The 17,599-nt window shown below is 35.8% G+C and overlaps 1 protein-coding gene across 9 annotated transcripts in view; it reads left to right on the forward strand.

Moving 5' to 3' along the window:
* NRG4 (neuregulin 4) overlaps positions 1-17,599 on the forward strand; it is a 127,277-nt gene that overhangs the window by 39,238 nt on the left and 70,440 nt on the right. For 5 of the 9 annotated variants that reach the window (XM_073801296.1, XM_073801295.1, XM_073801298.1 and 2 more), the window contains 3 exons: positions 5,246-5,398; positions 9,390-9,455; positions 11,425-11,518. In XM_073801296.1, coding sequence (XP_073657397.1) covers positions 9,446-9,455; positions 11,425-11,518 — 104 coding nt within the window. In that variant the 5' untranslated portion in view covers positions 5,246-5,398; positions 9,390-9,445. The remainder of the gene's footprint in view (positions 1-5,245; positions 5,399-9,389; positions 9,456-11,424; positions 11,519-17,599) is intronic. The other 4 variants (XM_073801300.1, XM_073801299.1, XM_073801302.1 and 1 more) reach the window with 1 other exon arrangement.

Consider the following 17,599-nt stretch of genomic DNA (forward strand, 5'->3'; position numbering starts at 1 on the left):
ACATTGTGGTACATGACTCTTTTTGAATTATGGTTTTCTCAGGGTATATGCCCAGTAGTGGGATTGCTGGGTCATATGGTAGTGCTATTTGTAGTTTTTTAAGGAACCTCCATACTGTTCTCCATAGTGGCTGTACCAATTCACATTCCCACCAGAAGTGCAAGAGTGTTCCCTTTTCTCCACACCCTCTCCACCATTTATTGTTTCTAGATTTTTTGATGATGGCTATTCTGACTGGTGTGAGATGATATCTCATTGTAATTTTGATCTTCATTTCTCTAATGATTAATGATGTTGAGCATTCTTTCATGTGTTTTTTGGCAGTCTGTATATCTTCTTTGGAGAAATGTCTATTTAGGTCTTCTGCCCATTTTTGGATTGGGTTGTTTGTTTTTTTGTTATTGAGCTGCATGAGCTGCTTATAAATTTTTGAGATTAATCCTTTGTCAGTTGCTTCATTTGCAAATATTTTCTCCCATTCTGAGGGTTGTCTTTTGGTCTTGTTTATGGTTTCCTTTGCTGTGCAAAAGCTTTGAAGTTTCATTAGGTCCCATTTGTTTATTTTTGTCTTTATTTCCATTTCTCTAGGAGGTGGGTCAAAAAGATCTTGCTGTGATTTATGTCATAGAGTGTTCTGCCTATGTTTGATTCTAAGAGTTTTAGACTGTCTGGCCTTACATTTAGGTCTTTAATCCATTTTGAGTTTATTTTTGTTTATGGTGTTAGGGTGTGTTCTAATTTCATTCTTTTACATGTAGCTGTCCAGTTTTTCCAGCATCATTCATTGAAGAGGCTGTCTTTTCTCCATTGTATGTTCTTGCCTCCTTTGTTGTAAATTAGGTGCCCATATGTGTGGGGGTTTATCTCTGGGCATTCTATCCTGTACGTTTGATCTATATTTCTGTTTTTGTGCCAGTACGATACTGTCTTGATTAGTGTAGCTTTGTAGAATAGTTGGAACTCCAGGAGCCTGATTCCTCTAGCTCCGTTTTTCTTTCTCAAGATTGCTTTGGCTATTTGGGGTCTTTTGTGTTTCCATACAAATTGTGAAATTTTTTGTTCTAGTTCTGTGAAAAATGCCAGTGGTAGTTTGATAGGGATTGCATTGAATCTGTAGATTGCTTTGGGTAGTATAGTCATTTTCACAATGTTGATTCTTCCACTCCAAGAACATGGTATATCTCTCCATCTGTTTGTATCATCTTTAATTTCTTTCATCAGTGTCATAGTTTTCTGCATACAGGTCTTTTGTCTCCTTAGGTAGGTTTATTTGTAGATATTTTATTCTTCTTGTTGCAATGGTAAATGGGAGTGTTTCCTTAATTTCTCTTTCAGATTTTTCATCAGTAGTGTATAGGAATTCAAGAGACTTCTGTGCATTAATTTTGTATCCAGCTACTTTACCAGATTCATTGATTAGCTGTAGTCGTTTTCTGGTAGCATCTCTAGAATTCTGTATGTGTAGTATCATGTCATCTACAAACAGTGACAGCTTTACTTCTTTTCTGATTTGGATTCATTTTATTACTTTTTCTTCTCTGATTGCTGTGGCTAAAACTTCCAAAACTATGTTGAATAATAGTGGTGACAGTGGACAACTTTGTCTTGTTCTTGATCTTAGAGGAAATGGTTTCAGTTTTTCACCATTGAGAATGATGTTGGCTGTGTGTTTGTCATATATGGCCTTTATTATGTTGAGGTAAGTTCCCTCTATGCCTACTTTCTAGAGGGTTTTTATCATAAATCGCTGTTGAATTTTGTCGAAAAGCTTTTTCTGTATCTATTGAGATGATCATATGGTTTTTCTCCTAGAAACAAATGACAATGGAAACACAATGACCCAAAACCTATGGGATGTGGCAAAAGCAGTTCTAAGACGGAAGTTTCTAGCAATACAAATTTTTTGATTTCCTCTTTGATTTCTACAGTGATCTCTTGGTTATTAAGTAGTATATTGTTTAGCCTCCATGTGTTTGTTTTTTGGTTTTTTTTGCTGTATGCGGGCCTCTCACTGTTGTGGCCTCTCCTGTTGCGGAGCACAGGCTCTGGATGTGCAGGCTCAGTGCCCATGGCTCACGGGCCCAGCCTCCCCGCGGCATGTGGGATCTTCCCTAACCGGGGCACGAATCCATGTCCCCTGCATCGGCAGGCGGACTCTCAACCACTGCGCCATAGGGAAGCCCCATGTGTTTGTATTTTTTACAGATTTTTTCCTGTAATTGGTATCTAGTCTCAAAGCGTTGTGGTCAGAAAAGATACTTGATACGATTTCAGTTTTCTTAAATTTACGAAGGCTTGATCTGTGACCCAAGATATGATGTATCCTGGAGAATGTTCCATGAGCAGTTGAGAAGAAAGTGTAATCTGCTGTTTTGGGATGGAATGTCCTGTAAATATCAATTAAGTCCATCTTGTTTAATGTATCTTTTAAACTTGTGTTTCCTCATTTATTTTCATTTTGGATGATCTCTCCATTGGTGAAAGTGGGGTGTTAAAGTCCCCTACTATGATTGTGTTACTGTTGATTTCCCCTTTTATGGCTGTTAGTATTTGCCTTATGTATTGAGGTGCTCCTATGTTGGGTGTGTAAATATTTACAATTGTTATATCTTCTTCTTGGTTTGATCTCTTGATCATTATGTAGTGTCCTTCTTTGTCTCTTATAATAGTCTTTATTTTAAAGTCTATTTTGTCTGATATGAGAATTGCTACTGCAGCTTTGTTTTGATTTCCACTTGCATGGGATATCTTTTTCCATCCCCTCACTTTCAGTCTGTTATGTGTCACTAGGTCTGAAGTGGATCTCTTGTAGACAGCATATATACGGGTCTTGTTTTTGTATCCATTCAGCCAGTCTATGTCTTTTGGTTGCAGCATTTAATCCATTTACATTTAAGGTGGTTATCAATATGTATGTTCCTGTTACCATTTTGTTAATTGTTTTGGGTTTGTCATTTTAGGTCTTTTCCTTCTCTTGTGTTTCCTGCCTAGAGAAGTTCCTTTAGCATTTGTTGTAAAGCTGGTTTGTTGGTGCTGAATTCTCTTAGCTTTTGCTTGTCTGTAAAGGTTTTAATTTCTCTGTCAAATCTGAATGAGCTCCTTGCTGGGTAGAGTAATCTTGGTTGTAGGTTTTTCCTTTTCGTCACTTTAAATATGTCCTGCCACTCCCTTCTGGCTTGCAGAGTGTCTGCCGAAAGATCAGCTGTTAACCTTATGGGGATTCCCTTGTGTGTTATTTGTTGTTTTTCCCTTGCTGCTTTTAATATGTTTTCTTTGTATTTAATTTTTGATAGTTTGATTAATATGTATCTTGGCATGTTTGTCCTTGGATTTATCCTGTATGGGACTCTGTGCTTCCTGGACTTGATTGACTATTTCCTTTCCCATATTAGGGAAGTTTTCAACTATAATTTCTTCAAATATTTTCTCAGTCCGATTCTTTTTCTCTTCTTCTTCTGGGACCCCTATAATTCGAATGTTGGTGCGTTTAATGTTTTCCCAGAGGTCTCTGAGACTTTTCTCAATTCTCTTTTCATTCTTTTTTCTTTATTCTGCTCTGTGGTACTTATTTCCACTATTTTATTTCCAGGTTATTTATCCGTTCTTCTGCCTAAGTTATTCTGCTCTTGATTCCTTCTAGAGAATTTTTAATTTCATTTATTGTGTTGTTCATCATTGTTCGTTTGCCGTTTAGTTCTTCTAGGTCCTTGTTAAACGTTTCTTGTATTTTCTCCATTTTATTTCCAAGATTTGGGATCATATTTACTATCATTACTCTGAATTCTTTTTCAGGTAGACTGCCTATTTCCTCCTCATTTGTTTGGTGTGGTGGGTTTTTACCTGCTCCTTCATCTGCTGTGTGTTTCTCTGTCTTCTCATTTTGCTTAACTTTCTGAGTTTGGGGTCTCCTTTCTGCAGGCTGCAGGATCATAGTTCCCGTTGTTTTTGGTGTCTGCCTACAGTGGCTAAGGTTCGTTCAGTGTGTTGTATAGGCTTCCTGGTGGAGGGGACTAGTGCCTGTGTTCTGGTGGATGAGGCTGGATCTTGTCTTTCTGGTGGGCAGGACCATGTTCGGTGGTGTGTTTTGTGGTGTCTGTGACCTTATTATGATACTAGGCATCCTCTTTGCTAATGGGTGGGGTTGTGTTTCTGTCTTGCTAGTTGTTTGGCATAGGTTGTCCAGCACTGTAGCTTGCTGGTCATTGAGTGGAGCTGGGTCTTAACATTGAGATGTAGATATCTGGGACAGCTTTCACTGTTTGATATTACGTGGAGCCGGCAGGTCTCTTGTAGACCAATGTCCTGAACTTGGCTCTCCCACCTCAGAGGCACAGGCCTGACACCCGGCCAGAGCACCAGGACCCTGTCAGCCACACAGCTCAGAAGAAAAGGGGAAAGAAAAGGAAGAATGAAAAATAAAATAAAATAAGTTTATGAAAAAAATCGTTAAAAGTAAAAAAAATTAAAAAGTAATTTAAAAAAAAAAGAAAGAAAGAAGAGAGCAACCAAACCAAAAAACAAATCCACCAATGATAACAAGCACTAAAAACTATACCAAAAAAAAAAGGACAGACAGAAATCTAGGACAAATGGTAAAAGCAAAGCTATACAGACAAAATCACACACAGTCCGCCACCTCAGTTTTGGGATGATTCGTTGTCTATTCAGGTATTCCAGAGATGCAGGGTACAGGAAGTTGATTGTGGAGATTTAATCCCCTGCTCCTGAGGCTGCTGGGAGAAATTTCCCTTTCTCTTCTTTGTTCGCACAGCTCCTGGGGTTCCGTTTTGGATTTGGCCTCGCCTCTGCGTGTACGTTGCCTGAGGGCATCTGTTCTTCGCTCAGACAGGACAAGGTTAAAGTAGCAGCTGATTAGGGGGCTCTGGCTCACTCAAGCCGGGGTGGAGGGAGGAGTACGGAATGCGAGGTGAGCCTGCCGCGGCAGAGGCCAGTGTGACATTGCACCAGCCTGAGGCATGCCATGTTCTCCCAGGGAAGTAGTCTCTAGATCACAGGACCCTGGCAGTGGCGGGCTGCACAGGCTCCCGGGAGGGGAGGTGTGGATAGTGACTTGTGATTGCACACAGGCTTCTTGGTTGCTGCAGCAGCAGCCTTAGCGTTTCATGCCTGTCTCTGGTGTCCACGCTAATAACCGTGGCTCACGCCCATCTCTGAAGCTCGTTTAGGCAGTGCTCTGAATCCCCTCTCCTTGCGCACACTGAAACAATGGTCTCTTGCCTCTTAGGCAGTTCCAGACTTTTTCCCGGACTCCCTCCCGGCTAGCTGTGGTGCACTAGCCCCCTTCAGGCTGTGTTCATGCACCCAACCCCAGTCCTCTCCCTGGGATCTGAACTCCGAAGCCGAAGCCTCAGCTCCCAGCCCTGACCCGTCCCAGCAGGTGAGCCAACAAGCCTCTCAGGCTGGTGATTGCTGGTCGGCACCGATCCTCTGTGCGGGAATCTCTCTGCTTTGCCCTCTGCACCCTGTTGCTGCGCTCTCCTCTGTGGCTCCGAAGCTTCCCCCCCACCAACCCCCATCTCTGCCAGTGTAGGGGCTTCCTAGTGAGTGGAAACTTTTCTTCCTTCACAGCTCCCTCCCAGAGGTACAGGTCCCGTCCCTATTCTTTTGTCTCTGTGTTTTCTTTTTTCTTTTGCCCGACCCAGGTACGTGGGGAGTTTCTTGCCTTTTGGGAAATCTGAAGTCTTCTGCCAGCGTTCAGTAGGTGTTCTGTAGGAGCTGTTCCACATGTAGATGTATTTCTGATGTATTTGTGGGGAGGAGGGTGATCTGCACATCTTACTCCTCCGCTATCTTGAAGGTCTCCCCCCACTTAGCATGTTTTTGAAGTTAATTCATGTTGTAACATGTACCAGTACTTCATTCCTTTTTACTGCTGAGTAGTATTCCATTGTATGGTTGTACCACATTTTGTTTAGCTATACATCAGTTGATGGACATTTGAGTTGTTTTCTAGCTTGGGGCATTATGTATAATGTTCTAAGCATTACACTCCTATCTTTGTGTGGACCCATATTTCCATATCTCTTGGATACATTTATGGCAAATTTATGTTTAACTTTTTAAGAAACTTTCAGATTATTTTGCAGAGTGACTGTACCATTTTAGTCCCACCAGCAATGTATGAGAGGTCTAGTTTCTCTTTGTTATTGTCTGTCGTTTTTATTATAACCATTCTAGTAGGGTGTGAAATGGTATCTCATTGTGGGTTTAATATACATTTCCCTAATGGATACTTGAAAGTTAGCCTTGATTTTTCTTTCTTTTGTACCCTGCTCTCCCATTCTGTGGGTGTACCTATTAAGTATATCTTTAGTTCTCTCCTTTATCCTCATTCCCATTGCTTTATTTCTTCACTATTCTTGATTAAAATGTCCTCCAAATAGTTTTCTCTGATACCAGTTCCTCGGCAGGTTGCAATCTATTTTCCACACCACTATCAAAATGAATTTTCTAAAATGTAGATGTGATCATGCCACTTCTTTGCTAAAAACCTTTCAAAGTATCCCTATTGCCTTTCAGATAGAGTTACTATTTGAACCCTGGTTATTTTACAAGATCTATTCTTACCACTCCTTCCCCCACCATCCTATCCTCTTATGAACTCACGTACACTCCACACACATACTCTGCACACATCCTGACCTGTAATCTACCTGCAGTTATCTGAATACATTAGGATTTTATTTCTTCTGTGCCTTTGAACATGCTGTCACCTCTGTCTAGAATGTTCGTTCATCTCTGTTTACAAACTCTGACTCATTCTTCAAGGCTCAGCACAAATAAAACTCCCTCTTGGAATCTTTCTCTGATTCTCCTTAAGCTTTGTTTTTGTGTGTTATTATAGTGACATAAATAGGTGTCTTTGAGACTATATTTGGTTGAATTGCATGAAATTATCATTTTAAGCCCAATTATCATTTTAAGCCAAAATATGGTTTATATGTCAGCCTACACATTTTTGTAGTTACCTGTTCTTGTTCATGTGTCTATCATTTGTTAATAATAGCAGGCCACTTACAACATATTTGATAATAGATGCATGAACAAATTATTCTTAAAGACCATGGCTTTTATTTAGAGTGAAAAGTCAACTTGAAAAACATTAGGTCTTCTTTAGAATCATGTAGCCTCAAAGGTTAAGTTTATTTGTATTGTGTGAAAAATTATTAATACCAAACCAACTGCCATGGTATGTCTCCTAATAAATACATCTTTAATATCCTGAATGAAGTCACAGATTATTATCTCTTACATACAATTTAGTAGTCATTTTCATGTTAGTGGACAGCATCATAGTTCCATAGTTCAAATCACATAATAAAGGTTACTGATTTTTCATAAAAATACCATTTTAAAATCGAAACACTGTAAGCTAACAAAATTTTATATATATGTGTGTGTATATATGTATGTGTGTGTATGTATAAGATTGTAACTATGTAAAAATTGCCTTTGAATGTGGAAGATAATAGTAATGAAAAGAATTGTTCTCAGAATATGAATTATATGAGATTATTTTAATATTTTCTTAAAAGAGCAAATGTATTCGTTTCCATGTTTTACATCAAACAACGAGTCATGTCTGAATTGTGGTTTTAGAAAAGATAACCATCTGAATGGTTGGCATACTTTAGGTAATTACGTGCTGAAGAACCCCGCACTTCATTTTAAACAAAATTATAGTTTTTGTCAATATTTTAAGTTATTTATGATTTTTAAACCTCATAGCTTCCCTTAATGCATGTATTACAGCTTTGTTATAGTTTGCAGATGGTTATATTGCCATCAGTATTAGTTATGTTCAGTGATTATATTCACTTCATATTGCACATGTTATTGTACACGTGCTGTATTATAAATATTACCATCTTTCAGTTTTATAAGTACTTCAAATCACCATTTGTATAAACGTTACATGTTTTGTAAGGAAATTCCTTTTTTAAGAAAACCCCAGGGAACACTTGTCCACTAAATCCATATTCAAATTCCTTTTCTTCACAAAGTTGTACAACACTTTGGAATTATTCAGACATGCAGAGATAAATTAGCAGTCTAAAGATTCTGGTTTACTTTATAAGTTAAAGAATTGGACAGCGATTTGAGAGCTCAGCTTTTAGTACAACTTCTTTTCTAAATAAAATTTTGCTCCATTTGCAACTCTGAACATGTGGACTGAAAGGGGTAGTTCCCTTGGCTGGAGCCTGACCTCTGTGCACACCTTGGTCTTTGTCTCCACTGCGCCCACACTGCACACTGCAGCCATATAAATCAGATTTTTGACGTGTTATAAAGGGCAAGGCACAGCTGCTGCAGACTGCATTGTTCAAAAACTTTTGAAGCGCTGCATATCCAACAAAATTTATTGTTTGTATGAATGTGAGTTTTTACTGAGGTAAGCCTTGTTTCTTTAGAAAAAGAAACTCATATGATGAGACAGTGATTATGTCAAATTAAATAGGTTTAACTTCTGTCTTTCTTTCTCTCATTGCTTGTCTGTTTAAGAAAGAGTGACTGGCTTTGAGAGAAGGCCTTGATTATTACACCTGTGTTAATAGGAAGTTGTTGATTGAGATTTCTGTTACAAAGTCTTTCTGCTTAAGTCAGGAGTGAGTCTCTTTTATAAAAAGAAATTGAGAGCATGTAATCATAATGTAAGTATAAATCTGTCATCTTTTCAACTGTATTTTGTAATTCCTTTGTTTCTGTTATAGCAGATAACTTCATATATAGCTACTTTGCTTTGCTAGATGCCAGATATTTTTTAAAAGATATTTGTATATTGGTAAATGTAGTGCAATCTACAGTAAATTTGAAAGTACTTTTATAAAATTTTTAAAGTTTCTGTAGAAATGCAGACCTTTTAAATGCAGTTCGTTTTTTCTATAGTGTGTTTTTTGGCCATTTTTAATAAACTGAAAAATAGAAAGTTGTTCTGTTAAAGTCAAATTATAAATAGGCTTTATGAAAAAGTTGAAAAGTCAATTCAGGTTATTCAGTTTCACTTACTGACTCATATCTTTCACATATAATCTCATATAGTATACTACTAATTTAACAATGTTTATTAAAACTCAAACATTAGACGTTTCTTCAAAGAGAGATTTAAGAGTATATTATATTATTTAGGCAATGATTTGTATCTGGTGCATTTATACTGCTTGTTGATCTTTTAGTTTTATCTGTTCAGATTTTTTTTATTGATATGTGATAAGTATCTAAAAAAATAGATGCTCTAACCGAAGAATTTTGTCCCTAGCCTTTAAATGTCTTAATTATTTTCATCGTTTAAAAGAATATTACTGTTACAATATTTGACATTTTATAATGCTCTCAAAAGAAGATAATTTTTCCTAAATTGTTAATTTTAGGTGCTGTTTTTCAACCCTAAACTTTTGACCAAGAATGAAACTATTTAAAAATTAAGATGCCAACAGGTAATTTCTTGTAAGTTTATACTTTTGTCAATGTGTGTCACATAGAAATAGAACCAAACAACAAATGTATAGACTGTATTTTTCCCCATCTAAAATTGTCCTAGAAATATGGAATACCTTGGTTTTGAAAGACCTTCCTTTATAACATGAAACTATTTTATTTTAGACCTATATTTTATCACTTTTATCACTTTTTACAAGCTGACAAATTCTGGCTTACTCTAAATCTGATAACAACTTTACAAATAAGTAAATGAAATCAGAATAAAAATAGATTCAGAGATAGTGATTCAGGTTAGATGAGTATTCTTTACTGATAAAATAGCAAGTGCTGAGTCATGACTGGTTGTAATCTTATTAAAAACAAGGACATTAATTTCAGCCACAGGAAGCATTCTGTGATGAAGTTGACACTCCACCCTCAATGGAGAAACCCTATGTGATGACTTCCATGATTCTAGCATAATGTAATGTCAACTGGGATTTTATTTGTTAGCCAAATTATTCCTGAAGAGTTGTAAGAATTATCTTATTAAAAGTTGTTTGGTTGTAAAGAAGCATGACATTGTGTAAAAAAGAAAAAATCTAAAAGATTAGTTCTGGTTGGTTTACTTTCTTCTTTTCCACTTAAATTCTTTATAGTTCTGTTTTCCTCTTTACATTTTTATACTTTTATAATTGTAATGTGATGGTGAAACAGAATCTTCTCAATTCTAAAGTAAAAGGAAAGTTTTAAAATTTCAAATTCTGATAGTGAAGACATCTGGTTCTACAGCAGTTATATCTTAAGGGTATTGATATCTTAGTGGCAAATAAATGCTAGATAACTTTTTAAAATTAGTATGCTATTTTTTTAAATGCTAAATTGGAATAATGCCATTTTCTTCTTCACAATAGATTCTATGTCACTTTCTGGACAGAACCAATCAGGAACCAACAATGTGCGATTTTAAAGCAATGTGATTTCCCCCTTCAGGACCAAAAGATAAATCATTCAGCAATTTGCTTTTCTAATCATAAATAGTAGTATACAGTAGTATAATGACTCAATGAATTCTACTATGTTATTTCTAAATTTTTCTGTCTGATGGTTTTGGTGGGATTTTTTTTTAATGGTGGAGGAGGAGGTAGAGGCTGGAAGGAAGGAGAGGTACCAAGAGAGAAAGGGAAGGCAAAGAGAGAAAGAACATAAAGGAAAGGTCAAAGATAAAGATAAGATAGATAAGATAGATAAAGATAGAGATAGATAAGATAGGTAAAGATAGATAAAGATAAAGAAGGATGGAGAAAGAGGAGGAGAGAAAGGAAGCAAGAGAGAAATGGAGGTTTATTTTCTTAATATTCTGAAAATTTTTGCTATTTATCAGATGATGACTCAGGTTTTCAATAGTTACTAGTTATTACATAAAATTCCCTTGCAAACCAAAACCTAATAAGATTATATTTTTGTTTTTTTGATGTTAAAATTGTCATATGTAGAAATATTTAAAGATGATTTTGCACATCAGAATTTATTTAATAATCTAATTTTTTTCCCACAACAATTTCAGACTTTAATGTATTTGAGACCTTAAAGGAAAGGTAGGAATCTAAATATACACTTGGGACAGAAAAACTCTAAGCAAAGCTGCAGAATCTATGTACTAAATGAGAAAAGCCACTATTTATTTTAAGATCATAATGTCCTCCTTTTAATCTATTATAGAGATTCCCTATTTCTGTAATATAGCTTTTAACTCCATTATAATTAATGACCATATCTTCAAGACAGATTAATTTTTTTCCTCAAAGGGATAGAAGTCCCTGCTCATCAAATAAGGAATAAGATTAAGTCCTTCATTTTAAGAAACAATTCTTCATTCTAATTTTTAGAATTACTACTTCAGTATAAGATACTTGGTCCTTTTCCTTATTTTATTAGAAAAACTATAATTTGTTTTTCTCTATTTTATTTATGTATATGTTTTAGATCATGAAGAGCCCTGTGGTCCCAGTCATAGGTCATTTTGCCTGAATGGAGGGATTTGTTATGTGATACCTACTATTCCCAGCCCATTTTGTAGGTGAGTGAAATGGACTGGGGGAGAGGGTGATTTTATTTTTTATCATCTACTAACTTCTTTGAGAAGTGATAAATATTGAACAAAGAGTATAAGATGAAAAAGTGTGAGGAACAATCTTCATATTTATGTAGAACAAAATTATGGTTTTAAAATAAAAACAAAGCAAAGTGGCAAATCACAATCTCAAAAGTGTTTAGTAGCTTCAAGCCTATTCAGATTTTTTAATCCATTTTAGTGAACTCTCTATGATTTTAGCAATTTAGGGAAGACAGTCTATACTTATTACTGTCAAAACAGCTATAGAATTCACTAATGTAAGAAAAGCAACATGAGATATTTTGCTTTGATTTAGAATACATGATAACTGTGTTGGTACCAAAACTTCATTTGATATATTAAAAAGAAAATGAAGAGTTAAGTTTTTCTAATGGTAGCAGCAAATTTTAAAAAGAAGGGTATCTTAGCCATTATTGTTTTAAAATAATATTATTCACTTTGGGAGTATCGTTATAGCCAGTGATCAATAAAAGACTTGAAAATAGTACTTGTGTAGCTGGCTTCGTGTGAGTTTGGTTGAACAGGATTTAAGGGGGTTATAATAAACCTCTTTTAATATGTGAACGAAAAACATAGCACTACCAATAATGTCCACAGATTTTAGCAGAGCTAACATCTAAAGATACTTTGTAGCATGTGCATCAATTACTCTGTTTTTGTTACTTAACTGAAATGTGAGAGGTATAGAATCTAGAGTTAAGATCTTACTAAAGGATAGGAAAGTAAAATTCACAGGAAAAGTGAAAGATACTGGGATTTAGTGTGGAGGAGGAGAGGCAGAGAAATAACCTTATAATTATCTCAGGAAGTTTTTAGAAGTTTTCATGGAGGGAATAGTGAGTGACTATTTTTAAAAATAGGCATTTTTTTCCTCTCAGGTAAAAAAGGAAGGAGATAAAGGAACAAATTAGCAATTATTTCTTACCCACCAGGAGCGTCTACGTTATTTTACATTTTTAAATCCATTTACTGAGATATAATTTATGTATGACAAACTACATTCATATTTATTTATTTATTTGTGGCTGCATTGGGTCTTTGTTGCTATGCACTGGCTGTCTCTAGTTCTGGCAAGCGGGGGCTACTCTTTGTTGCGGTGCGTGGGCTTCTCATTGCAGTGGCTTCTCTTGTTGCAGAGCACTGGCTCTAGGTGCACGGGCTTCAGTAGTTGTGGCTCGTGGGCTCAGTAGTTGTGGCTCGCGGGCTCTAGAGCACAGGCTCAGTAGTTGTGGCGCACGGGCTTAGTTGCTCTGCGGCATGTGGGATCTTCCTGGACCAGGGCTCGAACCCATGTCCCCTGCATTGGCAGGCGGATTCTTAACCACTGCGCCACCAGGGAAGTCCCTCTACGTTCATTTTAAGTGCATAATTGATGAATTTTGACAAATGTTTATACCTGTGAAACCACCACCACCACAAAATACAGAACATTTCCATTATCCCCCCAAATTTCTTTACTGACCATATTCTTTATTTACATTTTCATGTTTCATTCTCAGAAAAACCTTAGAGAAAAGGGGGAGAGGAGACCTAAGGAAATAGAAAAATAAGGGGATAATGAAAAATTAACTGACTTGCCAAAAGTCATACAACTAGGAAGAAATTAAAGAAATGGCCTATGAGTATAACTCCCAGGGTTCACTTAATCTTATGATATATTCATTCTGGATTCTTTATAAGGGGATATGGCATGTGGCATTCATAGAACAAAACCAAAATGCTTACCAGAAAAAATAAATTTAATAATTAAAAAAATAGTAACATTTTGTATCTTGATCTTGGTGTAGCTATATGGGTGAAAAGGCTATCCTTTCTCTGTTGAATTGCCTTTGCATCTTTGTCAAAAATTAATTGACCATATATGTGTGGGTCTACTTCTGGGCTATTCTAAATCACTGATCTGTATTTCTGTCTTTTACCAATAACAAATAGTCTCAATAACTGTAGCTTTATAATAAGTGAAGTCAGGCAGTGTGAGTCCTTAACTTTGGTCTTCAGTTCATTGATCTTTAGCCTTCTTTTTAACAGACAGTATTTAATGTTAAAAATTTCCAAATACATTTTAACTCCTTCCTACAAATTTTATAGCCTGTTGTTCAGTACTAAGTTTAAAATTTTTTCCATTATGATTTCTTCTTTAACGTATGGGGTTTTTTTTTGGTTATCCTTTAAGATTTATATCTAATTTAATTGCATTGTAGTCAGAGTATGTGTTCTGTTAAGCTGTATACTTAATACTTGTCTGTATCCTAAATAAATGTCTGTTATGCTGCAGTGAATAAGTTGAAAGAAAGAGTTCAGAGTACTGAAATTTGGAGAATCATTGTAATGGGAAGAAATCTAGGGTCTTAGTTCAGGCTACTATGGCAAAATATCATAGACTGGGTGGCTTATAAACAACAGAAATTTATTACTCACAGTTCTAAAGGCCAGAAGTCTGAGATTAGGGTGCCAGCCTGGTTGGGTTCTGGTGAGTGCCTGCTTCCTGGTTTGCAGATGTACCTGGGTAGAACTTTTGACTGGCAGATTTATTTTCTGGAAGAGCTAGTAAGGAGCCAGCTATCAGACTGCAGAGACAACATATGACAGAATGAGGAGTACCTTCTTCTAGATGTAAGCAAATTACAAACCACAGGCCAGATCGTTTTTGTATGACCCTCAAGCTAAGAGTATTTTTCTTGCTTTTTACAGCGTTGTAAAAAACACATGCAAAAATACGGAAGATTATGCCATACATGGCAGGAAGAGAGAGCTTTCTAGAGCCTCTTTGGACTTTCTTTCAAACCAGCCTCCTCTCATTTTTCTTATCTACATTCTTTATTTGGTGATTTAGCACAGTGATTTTCTTTTTTTAAGCTAATATTTTAAAGTTGAGGACTACATGACATCAGTTCGTTAGTGTTTGTTGAGATTTGCTCTGGAGCCTGGTTCATGTACAATATTTTAAATGGTCTGTGTCTCCTAGAGAAGAATGTATATTCTTTAATTGACAGATATAGGGTTTTATATATGTACCTTAGATCAAGCTTGTTATAATGTGCTGTTCAAATCTTACATATCCTTACTAATTTTCAATCTTCTTGATTTATCAATAACTGAAGAGTTATGTCAAAATTTCTCACTGTTTTTGGATCTTTAATATCACAATTTCTGTTAATTTTTGCTGAAAATATTTTGAGGCAATGTTATTAAGCCTATATTAATTTAGAATGGTTATGTCTTCTGGTGAGGTATCCCTTTTTATCATGATACAGTGACCTTCTTTATCTCTAATGTTTTTTGCCTTAAAATCTATTTATCTGATATTAAGGTAGCTATACTAGCTTTCATTTTTCAGTATTTGACTAATACACTTTTTTCTTCCAATTTTTCAATGTGTGTCTGTAAATACATACAGTTAGTTGAACTTTACCTTTTCTGTCTTTATTGAAATGATTTTTATTTTTCCACCCTACATTCTATTTATTTTCATTGATATGTCTTGAAATTAATTTAGTTGTGTCTGTCTTTTTTTTAATGAAAAGAATAGAAAAAATATTAGAATAAATAGTACATAATGAGTGTATTATTTGTGAAAGTTGTGCTTCAGGTGTGTGTGTGTGCATGTGTTTGGAGTCATGTCTATTATTATTTTTTTGATTCAGTGGCTCAATATTTTTTTTTAATTGGAGTATAGTTGATTTACAATGTTGTGTTACTTTCTGCTGTACAGCACAGTGAATCAGTTATACATATACATATATCCACTTATAGTATTTAGTAGAGTTCCCTGTGTTATACAGTAAGTCCTTATTAGTTATCTGTTTTATGTATAGTAGTAGTGTGTATATGTCAATCCCAATCTCCCAATTTATTCCTCCTCCTCTTTCCCCCCTGGTAACCATAAGATTGTTTTCTACATCTGTGACTCTATTTCTGTTTTGTAAATAAGTTCATTTGTACCAACATCTAATTATTTACAAAGTCCTGGATTAAATGGAATTTATCCTTACTTCTGTATCTCTTTGCTCTTTCCTTAGTATTGTTTCTCTCCTGAGGTATTGCAGTAGCCTTCTTTCTTCTATCCTAGTCTCATTCACAATACTGCTGTAGTTGTCTTTGTCTTTTCTGTTCACAAAATATTTCAAAGGATGCAGTGTTTCTCCAAATTTCTTAGCCTGGCATTCAAAGCTTTTCATCATATTGGTCTGTTCTGTTGACATCCTCTCCTATAACTTCTTCATACATACCTTGAGTTCTAAACATCCTGAACAATGTGAAGGTTCCCAAAGATGCTAAGCCTGATTCCATGCTTTGGCATATGTCAGTTCGCCTGCCTGAAATGCCTTTCCTCCCTTGTCTTTGAAGAGAGCTAATTTATCACTTCAGTGGAGCCTTCTTTGTCTTAACCAGGCAGTTTCATGGGCTCTTTCTTTTGTACCCCATAATACCTTGTGCATTTCATGCATACCTTTATTATGCCACTGATTAATATCTTAACTGTTTATTTACTGCCTTCCTCAAAATTGTGAATGCCTTGAGGGCAGAGATTTGCCATCTTTCTGCTTTTTGTGCCTAGCAAAATAAATAAATGAATAAATAAGTATAATGAAGGAAGGAAAGGAACAAATTATACCTATGTATTGCTGCAAGTAATTACAGAAAACTCAAATTTTAAATTGTTTAGTAAAATGTACTGTGTTATATTAGCATTACAAGATGAGTATATAATTTTTATGCAGTGATTATGGGTGGGTTTTTTTACACCTTTTTTGTGGTTTTCAGTATATTTCATATAAAAAAGAAAATGAGGCAGTATAAATGACAGTATAAATATATTTTACATACTATTTATTAACTGAAGTTGTGAATTTTCCTTTATGAAAGTATGATTCTTATTCACCATAACACTTAATTTAAAGGTTTAGGTGAATTCTAGTATTTTTTGAATTATTTTTTATTGTAGTAAAAGATAGATAACATAAAACTTACTATTATGACCATTTTTAAGTGTATAGTTCAGTGACATTAAGTACATTCACATTGTTATGCAACCATCACCACTATCCATCTCCAGAACTTTTTCATCATATCCTAAATGGAAATTTGTACCCATTAAACAATAACCTCCCATTTCCCCTCTTTCCAGCGCTGGTAAGCATTGTTCGACTTTGTGGCTCTATGAATTTGACTATCCTAGGTTCCTCAAATAAGTGGAAACATAACAATACTTAGCTTGTATGTCTGTCTTATTTTAGCATAATGACTTCAGGGTTCTTCCATTATAGCATAGTGTAGAATTTCCTTCCTTTTTAAAGATTAATGATATTCCATTGTATGTATGTAACATATTTTGTTTATCCACTCATCCATTGGGGGACATTTGGGTTGTTTTTAACCTCTTGGCTATTCTGAATAATGCTGCTATGAACACAGGTATACAAATATCTCTTCAAGACCCTGCTCTCAGTTCTTTTGAGTATATAACCAGGAGTGGGATTGTATGGTAATTCTATGTTTAATTTTTGAGGCACTGCCTTGCTGTTTTCTACAGTGGCTGCACCGTGTTACATTCCTACTAGCAATGCACAAAAGTTCCAATTTCTCCACATCTTTGTGAACACTTGTTATTTTCTGTTTTTTTGATAATAGCCTAATGGATGTGAAGCAGTATCTCATTGTGGTTTATTTTATTTTTTAAATTTTTGGCTGCGTTGGGTCTTCGTTGCTGCGCCCGAGCTGTCTCTAGTTGTGGCGAGTGGGGACTACTCTTTGTTGCAGTGTACAAACTTTTCATTGTGGTGGCTTCTCTTGTTGCAGAGCACAGGCTCTAGGCACATGGGCCTCAGTAGTTGCAGCAGACGGGCTCAGTAGTTGTGGCTCGCGGGCTCTAGAGCACAGCCTAAGTAGTTGTGGCACATGGGCTTAGTTGATCCGCGGCATGTGGGATCTTCCCAGACCAGGGCTCAAACCCATGTTCCCTGCATTGGCAGGTGGATTCTTAACCACTGTGCCACCAGGGAAGCCCTCATAGCGGTTTTTGTT

This window comes from Tursiops truncatus, chromosome 2, assembly GCF_011762595.2.
Source record: "Tursiops truncatus isolate mTurTru1 chromosome 2, mTurTru1.mat.Y, whole genome shotgun sequence".
Classification (NCBI taxonomy): domain Eukaryota; kingdom Metazoa; phylum Chordata; class Mammalia; order Artiodactyla; family Delphinidae; genus Tursiops; species Tursiops truncatus.